The sequence below is a fragment of the Syngnathus scovelli genome, chromosome 2 (genome assembly GCF_024217435.2).
Source record: "Syngnathus scovelli strain Florida chromosome 2, RoL_Ssco_1.2, whole genome shotgun sequence".
Lineage (NCBI taxonomy): Eukaryota > Metazoa > Chordata > Actinopteri > Syngnathiformes > Syngnathidae > Syngnathus > Syngnathus scovelli.
The window spans coordinates 21,240,297-21,263,456 of record NC_090848.1 but is presented as its reverse complement, the minus strand read 5'-3'; the positions used below and the strand labels follow the sequence as shown (position 1 = coordinate 21,263,456).

At 41.7% G+C, this 23,160-nt stretch overlaps 1 protein-coding gene across 9 annotated transcripts in view; it reads right to left on the bottom strand.

The window, feature by feature from the left end:
* The window catches only part of prdm16 (PR domain containing 16), a 164,507-nt gene that overhangs the window by 66,984 nt on the left and 74,363 nt on the right, over window positions 1-23,160 (bottom strand). For all 9 annotated transcript variants that reach the window (XM_049753497.1, XM_049753504.1, XM_049753501.1 and 6 more), the window contains exon 3: window positions 8,694-8,741. In XM_049753497.1, the coding sequence (XP_049609454.1) occupies window positions 8,694-8,741 (48 nt within the window). The remainder of the gene's footprint in view (window positions 1-8,693; window positions 8,742-23,160) is intronic.

Sequence of the window (23,160 nt, the reverse complement as noted above, 5' to 3'; positions counted from 1 at the left end):
TCCTCAGTGAATAATGTACTATATGGTAAAATTCAGGCGTTACTGAGTGGCATTAAATTTTGGCTCTCAGCGCAAATTGCTGACTGACCCTTTTAATGGCAAAATCTCTTTTCATTGAGCAAAGCCATTAATATCCAACTAAATATTTGACTAGATATGGGCTTGTATTAGAATGAATCACTTCATATACACACACAAGAATATTCCCAAAAGAGAATTGGGGGGGTGGGGTAATCACTTAGACTTCCTGGTTAATGTTGTGGATAATACTCCCTGGGGAAGAATTCTTTGTGAAAATATGAGCTTCTCCATCTGAAGTGTCACAGCTGAGATTAGAGTACGCTTCGATTCCCGTATCAAGTCTGTCCCAATGGCATATGGAAAGCCAAATGGCTTTTGGCGTTGATGTGGCAGAGTGAAGACGTACAAACAAAATATGTAAATGCATACAAAGATTTGAGTGGATCATTACATTTGCCTATTGAATTTTCCCTCGGCCAGTCTATTACCCGAGTCAATAGTCTGCACGGGGGAACAAAAGCGGCGTTGCGAGCCGGCCCGCGTCTGCTTCTCTCTTCCGGGGCTTGAATAAACCCAACACGGCTCGCTCTCCAGGAACTGCAGCGAACTGTTACCATCACTTTCAATGTAACTAAGTGAATAAAAGGATTAGCTGCCATGAATTAGCACAAGGACACACACTTGGTGAGCACGTGCGCGCATGTGAATCGCTGTCATTCTCCCACCTCTCCCGGGATCCCCCACTCGGCCTAATCATTGTTTCTCTAACAGATAATTCTCGTGTCCTCGCCGGTGTCACTACGTGTTGTCGCGTATGTGTTAATTAGCACCGAGCGGCTGAAGGTGCTCTTCCTCTAATCACTTAATTAGGGGTGACGGCCTCTGTGCTTGTTTGCTCAATTAGCCATCCTTTTTTAATTACCCAATTGGAAGCCAGTCAACTGTCTTTGTTAGCTCGGGAAAAGATGATTCCCTGTTCGTGTGCGGTGGTTGTTTACTGACACTGGTGAGGCAGACAAAAATTCTTGGGGCACTTTTGGATAGGAAAGCAAATTCCGTGTTCTTCATGAGCGAATACAACTGTTTTCCACCCTCAAATGGCAAATTACTGCCAATCAATGAATCATATTACACACCAGCTGTCGTCTGGGTTCAAATGATATGATTTCCAAGTTGTCCTCTGACAGCACAAATACAACGATTATGTGTAGGACCTATATAAAGAGTCTTTTTTTTTGTACGGCTGACAGACATACCAACATTCCCTTCTTTGAGTGGATGCTGGGCCACATATTGGTCTCATTTATTTCCCGCAGATGTAGTCATTAATGATCACGTCTATGCCATAAAAAGAAAGAAAGTGACGTCTCCTGGTGAGCAAGATTGATGGTTGCTTTAAAACGGAGGCGTCCGGGGCCGCCGCTATTGTTTCTCCGTTCTAGTCCCCCCCCTACCTCCGCACCCTACACCTCCTTCATGTGGATTAGGGCCAGCCGTTTATTTAACAGTTCATTTGAGCAAAGGGCCGAGCAAGGTGAAGGTGGTGAGAGGGGGAGGCGGGGGTGTCGGCTGGCTATGCTATGCAGTGGCGGGACGTTCCTTTGCGGGATAGTGCCAGGCTGCACTGCGGGGAGACGAGACAGGGCCTCCCTAGTGGACTAATGCCCTGTAATGAAGATTAAGACTTAGTCAAAGAGTGGAGTGTTGAGCAGTGATTGGTGGAATGGATGGGAGGGGGTAGAAGGTGGAGCAGGGGAAGAGAAGTGAGGAGAAAGCAACGGAAGAAGCAGGAATACTCAAAAGGTTTCAAATGGTAAAACATCAGTATTAACAAAACCGAGACTGAAAATTTGTCTCCTCAATATTTGTTTTGTATTGTGCCGCTCATTTTCATTGTTTAATTTCATACAATTTCCATTGTGTATATATTTTAAATAGTGCGCCTTTTTGTGACCGTGTGTGTCGCTGTGCGACCTCTTTTGTGTTCAAAGCACAGTGGCCTCAACACACGCTATGCTTCACTTAGCACTCTGGGGCTAAAAGCTCCCCGAAGAGCTGTTAGGGCCAGACTTGCTGTGTCTTATCCTTCACTTCCATTCCTCCGTTTTTTTCCATTTTGGGTGCAAATGTTACATACTTTGGCAGCTAAAACGTGTATGCATCAGTTTGGATGGCTTCTGATTGATGGATAAGTGGGTGGGTGGAGAAAGGGTGACTTTTTTTTCACATGACCTTGTGTTGGCTGGCCCACCCTGGCTGTCTCTCAGCCCAGACAGACCGTGTCTGTAAACTGGGCTGCCAGTTCTTGCCTCTCTTGGGCATTCTGGCATTCCTCTCCATCACCCACCCCCCAATTCCACTCCCCAGTCTCTGGCTGTCTCTTGTCCTTTGCAGGTTTCCATCCGTCACTCACTTTCTTTGCCTGAGTATTTGTCTCTTAACATGCAAAAATTCTGAGGAGATCTAAGTGGCCCTGGTACTTTATGAGTTGAGGTGACAAAACCATTCCAGTTCTGTTATTCTAATATCATAACACGTTAAATTTGACAATGATTAATCTGTCCTAAGCTGCAAAACGAGGTGAGCTTTGACACGCACCCAGATGTTCTCACACTCAGATGAACCTTTTATCTCCCTTGTCTGACGTGGAAATATTTTTGACAAGGAGGACCACACAACTCTCTCTTCTCCGCCCTCACGCGGCCTCCTGGTCTCTGTGGCAATTCCTTGTGGGTCATCAAGTTATAGCACCAATGCTTGTCAGTCTGCTTTAATGGATTCGCCGTTGCATTGTTGATAGACACAGAGTGTGCGCACAAATTTACTTCATGCGTCTGTGTGTGTGTCAACCTTCATTGAAATATTGAAATAGTAATGTTCTAATTTGTTCTCACTTAAGCACGTCACAGTGTTTAAATTGGACTTGTCACCGTGTCTATGCAAACTCCAGTGCAAAAAACCACACACACACGCACGCACGCACACACACGCTCTCTCTCTCTCACACACACATACACACACACACACACGCACACACGCACACACACACACACACACACGCACACACACACACACACACACACACACACACACGCACACGCACACACACGCACAGACACGCACACACACACACACACACACGCGCACTCACACGCACACACACACTAACTAGGGAGGGCAAGTGTATTACACCGTAATTACAAAGTTGTCAGGACTTTCATATTTCCTCCAACATAAAAAAAAAAAAAAAAACATACAGCATGGGTCATCAAATATTTTTAAACGGTGCGGTTCATCTTGAGTTACTGCTCATTGCGAAGGTCTACGAGTTTGATACACATACATTTGTGAAAGTTACATTTAATAATGTTAGTATTTTAGTTTATTTGAATAATTAATATTTTTCTGAGAAGAAACATAAATAATAACAAATCAATATGAGACACTACTTATAGAAATGCCTAAGTGTATATTTTCAAATGATGATTTCAACAATAATCCCAAAAAGTCACATTGTCACCTCACTGGTAAACAAATTTTAACGCAGGCCTACCTGTTTTCCCATAGTACCAGCGTTCTACTGTACACTAACCATCCCTGTCAAAGTTCCCACAGGCAAGCCAGACTTGAAGACCATTTAAATTCTCATTCCATCTCAACTCACCTCAACTTCGACAAGATCCCCTTAAAATTGTTGACCAACAGACCGATATCTACATAGTCATTAAAGAAATAGTCTGACTTGAGACACTTCTGACAAGCAAGTGTTGAAACGCAAAATATGTATATTTTGGATTTCCAAAGTAGAATATACAGGGGTTAAAATTTATAGACAGATGCGAAACACATTTTCCCCTGCCCCAGATTACCATCAAAATCTTTTTAATGAATGTATATTATTTTTGACCATACGTATATACACTGAAAACGACATATAACATACAAGTGAGCATTCCTTGAGTTAAGATGGGTTAAACTTCATTTGTGTATGATCAAGACAGTGTCAGTAGGCGACGGTATGCTTTGAAAGATTATCCTGTCCATGAAGCAAACATTCCTCAACAAGCAGGATTTTGAACATGTGAGCACAAACTCGGAATATTGGACTGTGTGTGAGTGTGTGTGTGTGTTTTGGGGGTTGCAGCTTATGCAGCCATATAAAAACATGTCACTCAGGCCCCATTAAAAGTAACCCTGCCCAGCAGAAGAAAGAGACCCATATCATCATTAAGTCATCTTGGGGCAAAGTGAAAACCACAAATATTATTCCTGCACCTCTCCCCTCACGCACACATGCAGATCACACAGAAAATACGTAACCCCCTCTTTTAGTTGGTTCGAGTTGGAGAATGACAACCACTGGGGTCTTGATTGATAACGAGACTGTTATTGTGTATTCCGTCTATTTGTCTGTACATCCATCACTTTGTCTAGATCTATCTATCGCTACTTACCAACTCCATCCAGTCCTTCATTAACACCCACATCCACCTACCATCTAGAATGAGGTATTCGATTGATGGCATAACATCCCATAAAAAGTCAGGCTTTCAGAATAAAGGCACTTAATCTAAAAACATAGTTTACCCACACTTTCTTTGGCCCCACTGTAGATTATGTAGCAGTATCATTCAGCATATCAGCATGTCCCAGCCTTGCTGCTCCACAAAAGTTGTCTTTAACACTAAAAAAATGTTTGTAAAATGTTTAACAGTACAATGGTGTTTTGTTCAAATAATAAAAAAAAAAGTATTTTACATTAATGTTTCAATTGAAAGACATGTATATTTATTTTTGAAAAAGGTGCTAATATTTTTGTTTTGATGTTTCTCTAAACCCCCAAAGTTACTGGTAAAAATACCATTAAGGCACTGGACGGATAGGCTATACCATTAAAAGTAGTAGTCTCGATAAAGACTTATTGATACCCATCGAGGCAATTTATTCACTTTCTTTTATAGGGTGTGACCGACACGCAGTAAAGCCTATTTTTTGTATTAGTTACAAATGGACCGAAATTTCGCAACAAAAACTTTTTCTGCAATTTTATTTTTACATCACTCCACAGTCCTCATTCCTTGGGCCCAAGCAGCAAGCCCAAAGCACTCGAAACGAACGCACGCACACGCGCACGCTTACGCACACGCACTTGTATCCTCATAACCGTGGGGCATTTGTGACGTTCAGCATTATGAAAAATGACTTGCTCCCATGGCACACTGGGGAGGCAGTGATTATAATATCCAGATAATCATTTTAAACAAATTATCATAATTATCAATCAATCATGAGACCATTTCAGGGGGTAGTGAGGGTTTCAGGTGGAGTTGGCAGGAGGTAAACTATGGCCCGAAGCCATGGATCACTTTTGTGACCCACGAGCCTCCCTCTGTCCACATAATAGCCCTCGTGCATTCGGGGTCATTTAGCGACCCTATTTAGAAACTCTTTTATCCAGCTGGATATAGGGAACAAAAAAAAAAAAATCTGATTCATACTCAAGTGTATGCACATGCACACCCACAGCTGCTGCTGACCCCCGTTGGCTCTAATGTCTTTCAACACAGAGTGTGGAAAATCTCTTCTGAGGTCAGAGTTCAATTCAACCCCTGTCATTCTCACATTTAGGAGCTATGACACAATAAAACACAATGAATACATTGTTTTTGATCTAGAAATGTTAAACAATCTAATAGTACTGGTAATAATTTACCAAGAGAGCATATTTATCAGATGATCCATTAATTACTTTCTGGAGAGCATCAGTGTGAAGTGAAGTCAAGCAAGCAGTGTCACAGACATCCTCATGACATATTTCGCTTTAGCAGTTAATCTTCCATGAAAAGCAGCATAAAAAGATTTTATCTGAGTACCGAATGAACGGAGCTCACGGAGAAAAAAAAGAAGACAGGAGGTGAGAGAAAGATAGTCGCCTACGGGGGAGATGATCGTCTTGGGAAAAAACCAATCAGTGCTCATTGATTTTCTCTGCTGCCTGAATGGAGGGTGTCTATCTGGAAGTCATTATCTGCCAACTGATCTGCGTGAGTGTTTACACACATCAGGGTGGACAGCGGCGCTCCTCTGAAGATGAGGATTAGTACAGAGACACACACACAAAGCAGAGACTGTCTTCATCACCACCCCCATCTTTATATCACCTTTAAATCCAGGGACTCTAAAAAAGAAACAGCCACTCTGACACCCTATTAACTTCCACAGACTTGGCTGTGTGTGCAAGGGAGAGCACATGTAAGCAGGGCCTAGACAGCTAAACAGACGGATAGTCAGGTTTTGTGTGGTCGGACCAGACCAAATCAAACAATCCCTGATACTTTCCCCCATTGGCCTCTGATAGCCATCTATAGCTTGAACAACACTCTCCTGTCTACGAAGCGAGCCACAGAGCTAAGGAATGAGCGGAGGATGAATGCAGTAAGTAGACAGGGGATTCAGATCTATTTATTTTCTGTCTGTGTGCAGATGGGACGATGCACGTTTTCTCACGTGCGTTATCAATAGGGCTTGATCTGCGTTTACGGAAGCTGAGGATGTGATGAAAAGACTTCAAACCTTCTATACAAACACATACACACAGTGTATTTTATATTTATAGTTTGTGTTTTATAAATTTTTCTAAATCAATAAGTATGCAGTGAATACATAAATTCGAGGCGACGCCTACCATTTGCGGAAATGGGCATTAACAATTATTTGTTCCTAAGCTATAACTTAATTCACATTCTTCCTTAATCAAGCATAGCGATAATGAAGGCAGGAAAAGTCATTTATGGGTGTGCATATGTACACCAAGTGCGTGTGTGTGCGTGTGTGTGTGTGTGTGTGTGTGTGTGTGTGTGTGCGTGTGTGTGTGTGTGTGTGCATGATGCAGATGAATGCGCCATGTTCGTGAAATGGTTTGTGAACAGTTTCATTCATATTCATAACTGGCATGAACCCTGCTGCCACCCGTCGAAGACCCACCACAACTCGCACTCTGCATAATGACCTGTGTTGAGAGGGTGCGTTTTGTATTTTGCATTCTGATGGTCAGTGTGCAGTTTTGCTGCATTTTAATATGACGTGTGTGTGTGTATGTGTATGTGTGAGTTGGGGTTCTAAAAAACATCATTTTTCCACATTGCACTAAATCAGGAAAAGGAAGTAGCTTAAAAACCATGTGGTCAACTCTTTATACAAGCTCTGGGAATAAAGCAGTATTAAGTCATCAGTGACTTGCATGCCTTTCTGCTTGGAACAAAAACAAGAGCTGTGACTTTAAATTAAAATTATATATTGTACCAATATAAATGTTTAATATAGACTGATTGTATTACTACTAATAATACCGTATTAGGAAATGTTGCACCATAGATCTTCAGTGATATTGCACTTTAAATAAATTGGATGCATTTGACTGGGAAAAGTGGGAACACTGGAAAGTTACAAATATCGAGGCGGTGAAACCCCATTTATCATGTGGATTATATTCCAAAACCACACAGGTAAGTCAAAGTCTTGATGGAGGTAACATAAACAATAAAAAAAACTTTAAAATGAGTTTACTTCCCCTACATGCTTAAATGCATGTAAATGTATTTAAAATATAAGAGGCACAGCGTGCTCGCTCCAAGCTATTCATCTATCACTCTCAGTTGAAGTTTACTGGATAACTGACACGTAAAACAAACACAAATTAAACATTGTATGTTTAAATATTTAACCGAACCATGTAATTGTGTCTAACGTACGTCTCCTAGCTTGATGCTCACATATAATGTGTCCTAATTGAGCTAACAGACATGCACGAAAGAGAAGAAAATAACAATTCATTGAACGCACATGGGGGCGCAGCAAATCGCCTACAACAATACTGACAATACTGTTCTGCGGGTACGCCAAATAAAAAAAAAATAAAAAAATAAAACCATTTCAAACCTCTCAGCTTGCTATTTTACACAGGTAGTTATGGCACTGTCCTAATTGTTAATTGCACGTTTCTCACGCCTCCAAAATCCAACATCATTGAGAAAGCTAAAACCCTCACATCATTTGTGGCTCATCGCTCATTTTGATGTCAGTCCGAGACCCCCTGTTGCCAGTGACCTCAGCCACCGCCATGCTTGGCAGCTTCACCAAGTCACACAGAGTGTCCACTTGGTCGGACCATTGTTCTTTCATGGACCATTAGATGGACACGAACCCAAGTGCTGACCTGTGCTGACCTACCGACACTGGCTGTTAAGCCGAGCTGCCAAGTTTCTTCAATAAATTTATCACCTCATAAAGTGGTCAGCGACTGGCTAATGGGATGTATCGCTCTGTGTGCCAGTGTCAGTGTATTTTTGTGTGTCTGAAGCTTCCCTAAAGTTTGGGTTTTCTTTGAAGGATGGTGTTTCAGGAGAGGACGTTGGAACTAAACTTAATTTAAATAAAGCTCTACTATTCTTTTGTGGGAACACATACAGTACCAGTCAGGTTCTTGGTACTGAGTGACGACATTGGACTGGTAATGTTGTGTATTTATACATCTGCGCGGTGTTGCTCTTTCCACACGATCAGACATTGTTGCATTGATGATTACCTTTACAGCACATTTGCACAGTTGACCCATGTGACGTAAAAACAACACAAAGCTGACTAGACTCGCATGAACATGAAAATGAACCAACCTTTTTGACGCAGCTGTCAGGGGAGGAATCGTCGTGGTCATTCATCATCTGGAAAGAAAACGAATTATGATTATGAGGACAAAAAGTGAAATGACTTCAGCATAGAAAGAGGATATTGATCTATGTGCTGTACAGGGCCTTGGCCAAGGGCTTGTGACATGAGCACAGGGTGTTCACAGTACATCACACTTACCCTTTGGGCAACAAATGCGACCAGAGGGACATAATAATGGACTGAGAGGTCACCAAAACACACACAGGCAAACATTTCGCTGCACACGGCCCTCCTGATGAATGAACACCCCCAAAGATTTGACGTTAATTCTCCGCTTCAGCGTAGCAGGAAATTTAGCTGAGACTACTAAGTCTATGTGTGTGCGTATAATTAAGCCTTCCAGCAATATTTACTAGAGGCAGATAGGTAGCAGAATGCCTCCAGTGTCCACCACGGAAAAAGAGGCAATGATGAAGTGATGAGGCCACTCTGCTGCAGTGAGACTAGAAGGTACTTCAAATGAAATGCAATTGATGTCCTCTTCCTCTCTGACGCCCATTGATGGCAAGTGATGAGTAGTTTTAGATGGTGTGACTTTTGGGGGCCATTTGCGAAAAGCATCCTCAAGGACAAGCATGTGGCGAGCTCGACTCTTTTTCACTGCTTCCATCTGCCTTTTTAACAGTTGCTTCGCTGTTTGTCTACTTATAGTAGAGCATAGAGAAAACGTTTGCGGTCCATTAGGAAAGGAGCAAGAGGCATTCATCTGTTGCACAATCTGCTGCGGACACTGTGACGTTACTCTTTGCCATACAGCTACTGCTTTCATGTGCTTTTCTGCAACCGTCTCGTCAATTTCTGGGCAAATGATGGATGGCGGTGCATGGAGATGTGTTCACTCACACGCGTCGCCCATAAAGGTGCTCTAATTAATTTCTTTGATAAGAAAGAAAAAGCTGTGAGCTAAAAACACAGCTTGTGCCTGGAAAATAAACACAGTTTTGGGAATTGTTCACCATATATATATAATATATATCTATATATATATATATATCTATATCTATATCTATATCTATATCTATCTATATCTATATCTATATCTATATCTATATCTATCTATCTATATATATATATATATATATATATATATATATATAGATATAGATATAGATATAGATATATATATATATATATATCTATATCTATATCTATATCTATATCTATATCTATATATATATATATATATATATATATATATATATATATATATATATATATATATATATATATATATATATATATATATATATAAAGCTAATTTATGTTGACCAGCATCTTGGAACAAATAGTTTTTTATTTTAGGTACACACCACAAAAAAAGCCACCTCATCCCCTTCTTAGTGTGTTTGTATTTCTTTAGAAATGTCGGTTATGCGTGAAAATGACAATTAATCATTGTGAGCTGGAGATGATGACAAGATGTGTGTGCATGTGTGGAGGAGGAGGTGGGGGGGACTTCCTCTTTCTTGTAATGTACCAGCTGCAACTGTTTACAAAACCAGCTACTTGGTTGGGTCGTCTAGAAATGGTAACGAAAATGTACAGTGTGTTTTTTTTAAAATAGTGGAATAGCATGAACATTCTGTCAACATGCATGCGGAAAACCAAGCTTAGTATTTGAGTTTTAGTCGGAAGGGAAGAAGGAAAAAATGACAACCAAAAAAAGGCTACAATATATCTAGTGGACAATGACCTCATTATAATTCTGTGCAATTTTGGTTGCCTAAAATATGGTTCCTGAAAAGTGACATACATTAAGGAGTGTTTGCCTTGTTTTCCTTGAGTAGAGAAACAAGTCATATTTTTCCAAAGAAAACAATCGTACTGTGCAATTAAGCAATAATTGATGCCCAGAATGGTGAAAATCGATCAAGAGTACATTTGACAGTTCTACATCATGACGGTGTAATTGAGGAAAAGCATTAGCAACGACGTAGATCCTGTTGCATTGAGACTATACTGTGAGAAATGTGATGAGTGAGACATCAAGTTTTTCTCATTCACATTAGGATAAAAAATCAAACTTGTCAATACAGGAAGTGCACAATGACAGTTAACCAAGAATACTGCTCGCTATAAATAATAATAATAATGATAGTAATAATGATAATGATAATAATAATTATAATGATAATAACTGACATGAATTATTATTTGAATATAAATTATCTTAATCCATGACAGTCAAAAGCAAATTATAACGGCACTGCGATAAAGGAAAAAAAAAAAAGAGGGACTCTCGTTTAACACTGACATACAGTATGCACACATGTGACCAATACATGCAGAAGAAAATGAGGCATACTGTATATAATGCAAAAACATACACACACGGACAGACAGAAAGACAAACAGAACTCCACCATGCAAATAAATATCAAATTAATTAAAGAGGGAAAATGTGATTGGCCACTGACTGGTGCAGCTTTGATTTATTGCGCATGTCATTTCAAAGTGACTTTTGCTCTGGCTCAGAGAGACAAGTCCAAATAGAGGCCAGCTTATGTTGAGAAGGATAGATTTTCCACTACATAGACAGAACTAAAATGTCCATTTGTTCTGTATCTAGCCTGCTGAGCGCTGACATGTCAATATGTCTCACGGAGAAGAGAAAACACTGCAAGGAGGGTAATTAGAAAGTGTGTGCATGTGTGTAACTTTCGCCCTGGCCTGCATGACCTCAAGCAAAAACAAATCCAGTTATGGCTTGATGAAAGTGCAGCCACCTGCACAACCATTCCGCTCATTAGCAGTATGCATCAATGTGTGTTTATATATCTCACCATGTCGACGCTGGCTGCTTTCACACCAGGCAGGGGAGAGACCGACTCCCTCCCATTATTAAAGTTTCAATGCAGAGCTTTTGTTATTGGACAGAGTCAGGAGTCTTTCAACGCCACTTTAGCACCATTCATATTGACATGCCATGATGACCAAGCGCACAAAAAGAAAACACAGCATGGCGAGAGAAGTGTGAATTGACTGAGAGCCTTTGTTTTCACAAGACGTGTCACAGTCTAAAACACTTGACTAAGCTAAATCTCGCTCCGTTCATTTCAACAATTAAATTAATGTGAAAAGCCAGCAGAAATGCTCATGGGCGATTTTGTTGTTGTTGTTTAAGGAACATTATGGACATGTGGTGGCTCGTTTTCCCTGCAAAAAAAGGAATTGAGGCTTGCGAAAACAGACTAACACAGAATAATCTATTTGTACAAGTCACAGATGCAAAGGCTCCGTTAACTGCTACAGCAACTGCAGGAGGAGCTTGACGTGAGCTTGCTCATCATCCTCACAGGACAACTGGAGGTTTGCGCCGTAGGAAAATGTTAGCTCTGTGTTGCCAAGAACAATTCTCTTCAACTCTGAATAATAAGAAGCAATTCGGCAGCACGGCCCAATAGATGGCTACGGATGTCACAAAAACCGCAGGTTTCCAAAAAGAACCATCAGCAAACAAACCTCAAGGTTTTTTTTTTAACCAGGGCCCTGTCGTACACGGCCACAGCAAAAAAGCCACAAATTGAAAGTTTTGCTCACATTTATTGGAATCTTTTGCAGCTTTTTGGCACGCAGGTTGGACCTCATTTTGGTGGATAGATTATTGATCTTCAGAATGGAGTGATGGGAAAAAGCAAGAGTCAAGTCTCTCATCGCAATCTTTGTAAACTATTTGGTCAAAAGCCATATTGCACAGGTCAGTGGGCTTCAGACTGATAAATGCTAATAAGGGGGTAGTAGTGTGGGTGATAATGTGACATTAGCCAGAATACAATGGAAAAAACGAAGAAAAAAGTGACTAAAATGGCTCTGAATGCACTCTCTGTAGTATTCCACAGTAGGAAAAAAGATGCTGCTCTCTCTTTCAATTCCAATCATAAAACTCAGCCATAACCTGAAAGTGACAAATTTCTGCTGACATACATCAAATGGTGGTGTGTCTAATGTCACTCGTGTTTGGGAATTTGGCAGACCTTACTGGGCGTTCCAACGGACCATGAGTGTTTCTATTTCACTTGCTCCTTTTTGCTCCTCTTGTTTATTTATTTGTTGTGTTATTTATTTATTCATTATTTATTCAGCACGCTGTTGTTTACTTGTTTACTTGATTGTCTGTTGTGGGCCATGTCTTGTCACCGTGGGATAGGGGGGAACGAAATTTCGGTTTCTTTGTGTGTCTTTGGCATGTGGAGAAATTGACAATAAAGCTGACTTTGACTTTGACAATTGGGAGTTCCAATGGTTTAAAATCAATTACTGGACCCGATTGCCCCAAAAAGGAAGAAAAGTAGCACTATAAACTCTCCAGTGTTATTTTCTCACAGCTTTGTTGCTATCATTTGAAGACTCCAGATAACAACCCATTTACATGTTCCTGCAAAAATCAGTTCAGGCCTGTTTGAATAAGGATACACCATGAATACAGTCTGCTATTTAGCAACAGCCTGTCTCGGGACCTTTCACTGGCTTTGCTCCTATGAAACAGTATGAAATTGGACTATTTTGGGACTTCCCAGAGATAGGAGCCTTGACAGCTGACCCAAAACAAGACCACAGCTATGACCTCTTAAGAACATGCCTCAACAATGAGGTTGCCCATCGAGCTTAAGTGGTGAGGCGGGGAGTGGGAAGCAAGGCCATAACGGTCACTGCTAAATAGCAGGAAGCTGGGCGTCCATCAGATAGAAAATATTTATGACGACTTTAATAAGTGGAAAAGCAGAGATGTGCTGGCCAAGGCAAACACAGGAGAGTGCTGATAGGAAACATTCTTTCTCCGGCTCCCCGTTTGTCCGTCTTGGTTGAACGAGAACGCGATTCCAAGTAATCGCTGTTTGATTCATGATCATCATGTCCACTTTGCCGTGAAGTAAATGTGAGACAATTATATCCAGAACATTAGCAAAGGCAATAGCACCCGAGTCGCCGTTCTTTAAAAGAACCAAGAGAGATCCGATTAGCTTGACACTAATGGCATCAGGCTAAAGCTAACAGTTGCCCAACCCAACATCCAGATGGGGCTACGCTGGGTGCGGCCTGTGACGGAACAGCGCCGAGATAGAGTTTAGTGCACAAAGGTTAGATTTGGAAAGCAAACACTCCTAAGCATTGTGCGACTCTGGAAAGTCACGGCCACTTGTCTAATACAAACGACTGGTATTTACAGAATGAGGCATGACCTCGTATGGCCCTATGAGCTTTTGTGTGATTCATAAAGAAATCCCAGAGTGAAATATGCTGCCAGAGTTTTCAATGACCCCAGACGAGAGTTTTTTCTCATCATTCCAAAGTCTTGTTTGATTCACAGATCTTGCATTGACACGAAGATTTGGTATGACTCAAATATTAGTGTTTGTACATCTGACAGTTGAAGAGTTAACTGTAAAGCTGTTTTTCTTGAACATGATGATGTTCCCAGGACAAAGACTGTTGATCAAGCATACTAACCGAGGAAGACGAAGGGAGTGGAAAGAGGGCAAATATATTAAAAGGGTCATATTTTTATGGAGCTGATGTACGATCGTCCATCACCTGATGTCCATAGCCCTTCATCCTTTTAAGGCCTCTGACTCTGAACTTGATATCGAAAAAGCTGTACAGATAAATTATCTGCTTGGCCTCCACTTTATTGATAAGTCATTTGGGCAGATGATCAGTAATAATCATAAGTGAATAAGTGTGCACCGATAGATCTTGCACTGTGAAACAGTGACAGCCAAAGGGTTAAGAACCAATAAATAACCAAGCTTTTGCCCTAAGAGGATTGGCTGCAAAGCATCAAGAAAGGCTGTGACGCAACTTTCAGATCATGATTTATCATATTCCCCTTCTTCATTTTGATAAAGGTTGCAGTTCATCGATACATGGCAGGATGATGAAAATGAATACAGCCTTGAATCTAATGATCGCCTATTCTTCCAATGACAAATATTGCCTCGTAGCAAGCGGGGGTTATGGGAGTACGATTTAGGGTCTTGACTTGGGTCTTGACTTGGGGGCATATCGAATCAAAGGTCATCCCGCTTCATTTCACGTCCTGCGGCTGCCGGTCAAGCCAATTTCGTTTTTGTGTAGTAAATGTGTGCAAATACGAGCACTGACAAATTGAATGCGTGGATATTACATATCAGTATATTTTAGATCGCTTGGACTGCAATTTCTCGATACATCTTTGTTTGCGGCCGTAAAGGTTTACATAGCGGTCAAAGCCTTTTCAACTATTGTTGAAGATGACACTTGAGGAAACTAAATGCATAGTGGACAACCTGAGGACTACTATGTTTTTGTTTAGCATTCATAATCTGATATGGATAAAACTACAAAAGTGAAACGTGAATAAAGTTGCTACAGTAATCGTGATCAATTATACAAACCCTGCTGTCCCACCCGTCCGCATACTTTTAAGTATCCACTTAGTTCTTTGACCTTTCTTCGTTCTCTCAATTGCTTTTTTTTATACAAGTGTGTTTACAAGGAAGACGTTGAGCTTAGAAGTTCATCAGCGGGACAGAGGTGAAAGGTATAGTGTGTTCCGGGGAAAGTGTAAACAGCGCCGTGTGTTCATAAGACAGTCTTTGTTCGACTGCTGCTCTGTGATTTTTAAGTTGCTCAGTTTATTGCACCAATAGACTTGCACACAAACTCTGCTTCATATGTTTCATTAAGTGTGACAAACAACTCACTCTCATGACCGAGACAGTAAATACTGCTCCTGACAAACATGACAGTATCCTTCCTTCAACTAAAGTGACTATATGTTTGTAGTAGGCTTAGGCTAAAAGGTCTCCATCTATGTATATACTGGATATGAAATGGTTTAATTCCGTGGAAATTACAAGTGACTGAAGATCCTACATGACCTGTGAACATAGCAGCAGTAATAAGAGAAGCTAATGGGTATAATAGCTGCTATTAGAATGCATATTATTTTGAGAACAATATGCACATGAATAAAAAAAAAATGTTTGTCTACATCAAATGAAGTGTAACGAGTGCACTATTTATCGTTGGAATTTTTTGGAGGGGGACAATCTAATCGTGTCAGTGGTAATTGGCAAAAATACACACGCACACACGGGCACACACGCGCACGCACAAGCGCGCGCACACACACACACACACACACACACGCACACACAACAGCTAGCAAGCTAAAAGATACTGTCAAAAGATCTTGCAAAAAAACAAATGGAAAACAACAATAATGGACTTATTCTTGCAGCAAGTGTTGCATAAATCTCACAACAGATACTTTGAGTTTGTATTCTTTATATACCACCCCCCATTAGCTTTCCCCCCTTCTGTCTGTCTGTACATGGACAACTTGTATCGTTGCTCTGAAGAGATAGCTACATTTATCACCAAGGGAGCTGTCTCCAAGTCCACAGGATCAACCCATTGCCTGCACAATAAATGTCAAGCTGTCATGATTTACAAAGCTTATGAAATTGATTAGGCAGGCTACAATATGCGGCACATGGCTTTTCTGAGCTGACCTGAAATGATGTGTATAAGGTTCTCCGAGGATATTGAGTAGAAAACTGTGAGAGAGATCCTGTCACCTGTGGCTTGATAATAACTAATGTCATTGGTTACAGTGTGGCCTTGAGAACTCTTGAAAGAAGATACAAATGAGTGGCGATAATGTAACAGTGCTGCTCCTGTGTACAAAGGCCATTGTGTAATGTCTTTTTCATTAAAAAAACAAAGCTAAATTCCGGAGTTGCCAACTTTGATCTGCTCAAGGATTGTGAGTTTGCAATAGTGTAGAGGCCACATCTTGTACTAAATGGCGTTATCATATGTCCTACATCAACCACAAACCAATAGTACCACCTACATAAAGCTTTTTTTAATTTTATTTTTTTATAAATCCTGCATATTATCAAAGACACAGGTAAACATGGGAAATCTGTTCAGTTGACCTTCGGGCTCATCACAAATGACTTTATTAGCTGAGTTATATAAGGTGAAGGCCCTTTACAACCCTATTAGCGTGAAGGAGGGACTATCTGTGTCACTAAGATTGATGTCCCCCCGGCTTATCAAATGTTTTGATTATCAGCAAAAGCCTCCAATACATTTGCCCATAAATACTGTCAGATCTTCATTAAGCTCACCAGCAGCATCGGATGTTCAAAGTTTTTATCATTCTTACTCTCAGGTGTGTCATTGATAGTGTCTTTATTTCTAATATTGTTATCCTCCTGGCCAATAGAATGAGAGCAGTGTCGATGTAGCAATAGGATGCTCAGGTTGTGGTCTCTGAACCCTGCGTTCTAGCTGTCTGTCTGTCTGGTGCGTGATGATGACAGATGACTTTATTGGGGGGAGTTGCATGTGCACAATTTGAAGCTGGGACTTTCCATTAGTCATCTGACTGGAGCAATCACAATGGAAATGTTTGGGAACACTCTTGACCTTTTTTGCCGTTATTTTTAACTGCAAAGATAAAGATATGGTAATCTCTCTACACACACACCTCGTTCAGTTTTGATACATAAACAATAACATTAAGAGAAGACCAAACAGTCTGAGAGGGAAGACATTATTTTTCTTTTTTCCTCATTTTGACCACAGCGGATGACTTAGGGAGAAAGTTATTGGACAAAGGGGGGTTTTGAGTGGTGAGCTTGCTGAGAGGAAACATATCTGTCCTTGGGCTAAGGGACAGAACACAGTGCTGCCTTTATTCCGAGTCTCGGCCGTGTCGTTAAGGAACGATGACACACTCCTCCAGGTCCACATTAATCTTTAACAGTGTGATTTCTAAAATAACACCAATGTTTTCTCGAAGGCACGCCGTAAAAGAAGGGCCCGTTCAGTCTTTTCCAACCAACACTGTTGCAAACCAGAAGGGGCAGTAGAAATACAATTAACAACATAAAAGTGGAATACAGACCGCCGGGGGATAATTAGGCGTGCCATCCAAAGATACTGAAGCTTTTGACCTGGTGTATTCAATGTGACAGTGGCTCAGCTCCAGTGGCTCCCAAACACTACACATTAGTGTTGTTAACAGTGTTATCACAGGGCTACTCTGGACCAGATAAAAGCTGTTGCTGCTGATGGGCCTTCTCTGATTGAGGCGCTGGCTGCAGACTCACAAACAGAGGGGGTGGGGTCGGTCGGCCTGCCACCGCTTTGTGACGGTGGAGATATAGAGGCTGAAAAAACAGTGTTATGTAGACAACTATGTGTGTTTAACAGCAGAAAATGGATAGCGCCTCTAACAGTGTTTTGGTTTTGGTTTTGGGGCCCAGACGGGAATCTCTCACTCCATATCAGGGTCCAAAGGGCGAACTTGGCCGCATGTGAGTGACTATTACACAGCATGATAGGACCGCAGGCGAGAGGTTTCCAACATGACAAGCCAAGGGCTTTGTGAGGCACAAAGAAAGATGGAACATTTACAGAGATTGGGCTGACAGGTAGCTGCTAAGTCAAACATTCAAACCATCCATCCATCCATCCATCCATCCATCCATCCATCCATCCATCCATCCATCCATCCATCCATCCATCCATCCATCCATCCATCCATCCATCCATCCATCCATCCATCCATCCATCCATCCATCCATCCATCCATCCATCCATCCATCCATCCATCCATTTTCTATACCGCTTTTCCCCACGGGGGTCGTCACGGGGCATACAAATTACAGAGTTGGAATTACTTTACACAGCTTCCACTCTTTTGAGAAGATCGTCTCCAAGATGTGTGAATGGGCGGCACGTTGGGGCATGTGGCTTGCGCATAAGCCTCACATTCAACCAACAACCCTGAACAGATAAGTGGCCAAAAATGGATTTATGGGTTACAGTAAATGATGCTCTGTAATCACATCTATAGTTATAACTTATTTCATTTTAAGGATTAAGGGCTGATGTTTTTGGGTATGTGACAACACTACATGAATAGGAGAAGTAAATCATCTAAAGACCTGCGTTGGGCTGTTTATTTTCACCCCAGTCTACCCCTGTCTCAGCATTTTCCTTAGATACTATTTCATTATATATCTCACTCCTGCCTAGAAATAACACACAGTTATGTCTTTATACAGATCTTTCAGTCTATGTTGGCATTGTTAAGCAGTTTGGGAAGCTCATCCCGTCTGCCTGTGTGTTCAATTCCTCATCTTTCTCACTCTTTCCTACAGTATGTGTCCCTTCCGCTGGGAGCTCAACAGAGTGTAAAGGAGGTCCGGCCAAGGCTAACATGTATCTATAATGTGTTCGTCTCAGGCAACCCCCACCAACTCGCCTCCCCAGAGGAGTGGAACGCTGCTCTGGTTCGTTGGCACAGCGGACAATGTGGGTGTTGTGTGGATGAGTTGGCTGGCTGTCCTCTTGCAGGCTGCAGAGTCAATGCGGGGCCACTGCTGAGCGGCGGCCTGTCCTGCCGCCGCTCAATAAAACCCTCCGTCATATATTTTTTCAAGTGGTCTTCCTTATTTGTCTTTCATTATGTTTTCATTCTAAAGTCAGGACTTTTTCTTCTGCTTTCCGCCCTGGATATGATCTGTTCTCACCCTGCAGCTTAATAGACTTTTTTTTAAATGGCTTTACGTGACTGCGTGTGTATGTGCAGCTACATGAAAGAAGTTTTTTTCACTACTGACACACGGCAGATTGAGACCCTGCTTTACTGTGCTAAATTAGCCATTGTACACAAGGGGCTATTTAGAAATTGAAATGTTTAGCACAGAAAGAGAAGTACGATAAAGGAGCACAGTCTTGCGGGGAGTGGAAATTTAGATTTTGTTTATGCACTGATATTCGTTCTCCAGGTCTGACTGATGGTCACCACTTGGAGGCTAAGAATGAGAATCCTGGAATTCAGTAAAGAATTGTAATCGCTTTGTTGCCTTTTCCATCTTTAAACACACCTGCATATTCCATTAATTAAAGCGCCTTGATCTACATAATTTAGTCTTAAAATATGAGGCGAACAAATGCCAACTACACTAATTGACTCATTCATCACGGGACCTTGTTGGTAAATGTTCCTGTTCACTTGAGTAATTTTAAAGGACTAAAAACCCCTATGCAAACTTTAAGGCCTAATCATAAAGTATTCCAGCTATAGCTCGCAGATATGTAGTGCCGTATGTTTAAATTTAACTTATCACAATGTTGCTAACAAAAGTTCTCTATGTCACAAAAATCCATTTATGAACTGAATTTTTGGATACATTTTGCATCAGTCCTCGAACAACGCCTCAGTTTGCAGGCACGTTGTTGATACAGAGAGTTCATCTGTGCATTTTCTCACAAAGCATAGTTGTTTGCGCCGTGTGTAACAAATTTCACATACAAATACTTATTTACCTCTTAATTAAAACTTAATATGGCTCCCAAGACAGGGAAACGTGTATAAGACTCACTCACATGCACCCGTTGGAGGAAAGCTGCTTTAGTCATTTTGCTTTACTAAGAGAGTTGTGCAACAAATTAAATTTGTGAAACGAAGTTCCAGCGTGCAGAAAGTAATTGCAACATGGAACATATTTGGCTCATATGATAAGGTAAGAGCTGCGATTTTCCAAAATCTTCCATATTTTGAGGATGATAAAACAACTGTATACCAAATGAAACACTTGACATTCGACTGAGGTAGAGTTTGCTGGAAAAACATTGAATGCGTTTAAACTGGTTCTTGTGTTTGACTTTGTCAGTAGTGACCTAGTCAACAAAGTATCTCCACGCAAAAGCCGATCTCTCCTGGCAAACATCTTGCCAAAGTGTGACTATCTTCGTAAAGAGTAGACAGACTGTGAATGTGAACAAAGTGCAGAAAGTGTCTGGCGGGTACACAGTTATGGGCGGCACTCCCTGTTGTCGGGGGCGAGTTGGAGGTGCTGGGAAAATGTGTGGCTCATTCACACTGAACAAGGTCTTGTGAGTTACCGTGGTGAGCGTGCTTCCTAACTGATGATGCCCGAGACAACTTCCCAGATCTTCTCTGCCACACTGAGAGCCACACAATGCTAAAGACCTACTGCCATTTTAAGAGCGAGCGGCAGAAAGTCACTCCGTGTCTTTAAGCCTCAGCTGTGAAAACAAGTCTGAACAGTGTGAACCGAGCTTTGGCTCATTCTTATTAATTGGCGACAGCAGGTTGATGCCTCTTTTTTTTCTTTTCTGCTCCATATGAATACATGTGACGAGCTTCTGATCCCAGCTTTTCAGCCAATGACTGTTTATTTATCTATTTCAACTATACCCGAGGGAACAAAAGGCATGCAGAATGGCCAATGACAGCCATGTCGAATATCTCTTTCTGCCAAATCTGCCTGTTTTCTCTCACTGCTGTCACTTGATGTCTTTATGCAGGCCTGAGAGATCATGGCCATGAAAAGGATAGGGGGTGAGCTGAGTGAGTGACCCTCGCAGGAGGGAGTATTAAATGTAAAAAAACAAAAAAGAAAAGAAAGAAAGAAAGAAGCAAGAGCAAGACATGCACAAACCAGAAGGCTGTAAAAGAATTGAGGGAGGAGAGGGGCACCCCTGCCGAGGCCCAGGCATCTCGCCTGGCAGGCCCCATCTTGGCTTCAGACGGCTTTTGTCAGAGAGGGAGAAAGAGGGTCTCTTCTTCACTTGGGCATGGGACAATAGACGTTTTGTCAGTCAGAACGGAGGTGTCAATGGGTGAGTATGGAGGGATGCTGAAAGAGGAATAAAGCCAAGGACCCATCTTCACATGGGGTGGGGTAGTGGTGGAAGGCAGCCCTATGGGACGGGGCAGATGTTGAAAGGACGATGATTTATTAGCCTTGGTGTCCTTGGTGGCACTTGGCCACCATCCCAGAATTAGTGAGTGAGAGTCAGAGACATGGGGAACAAGCAAAAGGGGAGGGCGGTCATGAGACATCTTAATTCCTTCTACGGGCATGGGGTGCCTCTTACTCTCCGACCGTCATGGTATTTCAGCCCAATTCTCTTGGAGAAAATTAAGGTCATCACTGAGCGGCACCTTGTCCAGCAAAATATCTCCCCAAAAGACTTCTCACTACTAGCTCAGCCCTGATACTGACATTTTTCCACTGCAAGGTATCGTGTCTATGTTTCAACCTCCAAAGAGGTCCTTAGAAAATGCTCCCCTCCTCCCCAAAAAACGAAAACGCACACTGAACGCATCATTTGGAATGAGACATGCAAACAAACAGCAGCAATGACAGAGAACAAGGGTCTTCTGTATTTACGTAACGGACTGTTTATTTAAAAGGAGACTGAGGGCACCAAGAGGGGACCACTGCCGCAAAGTCAAGACTATAAGGCACAGCAGCAGGATAAGCTTACATTAGCATATTTGTTTCTTCGGTATCGTATTAACTGACTCGTGATTTGAGATAGTCTCTTCTACTATTATGTGGAAAACACTATTCTTGTTTGATTCAATTCACCACTATATGGTCTTGTTTAGAATTTGACTACTGTTTGCTCTCCTTCTGGCAACATTTAATCTTGGAATTTGTTTTGCCGTCTTATAACACAGGCCACCACAGAGAAACTGTAGGAAGGCTTACTTAAAGTAGAGGGGGGGGTTGACAGCTTTCATCAAGAGTACCCAGGGGGGAAGATTGATTGGCAAAGTAATTTACTGCCCAGTGTCCATTCTCTTCTGACTCCCTTGCCCTTCTACTGGTTCATCTATCCATCCATTCAAAGACTTCCAACTACTTGCAAACACCTGCTGCCTGGAGGTGAAGGTCTCGTTGGGAGTGAGTCATGTTGAGTGCGTGCGTGTCATGATGGCGTGCACGTCATTTTTAAAGGCTGAAGGCCTTTTTAAAGGCTCACCACTGGTCCAGATGAAGAAGACGTATTGTCTCAGGGTAGACGAGACGGAGGGGCTTTTGACATAAGTGAAAGGGAGGGTCATCTATTACTTAGAGTGCAGGAGTGAGGAAGAGCCGGAGGAAAAGTCAAATGAGAGCAGAAAAGAGGTTGTAGGGGTTACTTCTGCACTACTCTGATTGGCTGTCATCATCATTATCGCGACTGACCACTTAATGCTGTCCACTTCAAACCACCATGACTGCTCACCCTTCACCAGCTTCCTTCCAAAGGGCCCCCGGAAACTTTTTTTCCGTTCATCAGCACAACAAATACATACAGATGCTCCAGGAAGAAGAACAAGGGGAGAGAGGATTTCTATGCAGAGCCTCCTTAGTTAAACATCACCGCTGATTTGGAGTCAATCCGCTTCTTTGTAAACCAACACAATTCTGAGTAGCTCATGCGAGAAGGGCTCTCATTATTCAATGTAAACATGGACAATTAAGTGTTTTAAGGGGACATTAGCGATCTGCGCTTTTCCTTCCTCGGTGCACTACAGTATGGAAAAAGGAGAGTAAATAGCATGCGACAATGACGCAGACATCAATGAGTAATGAGAAACCGACA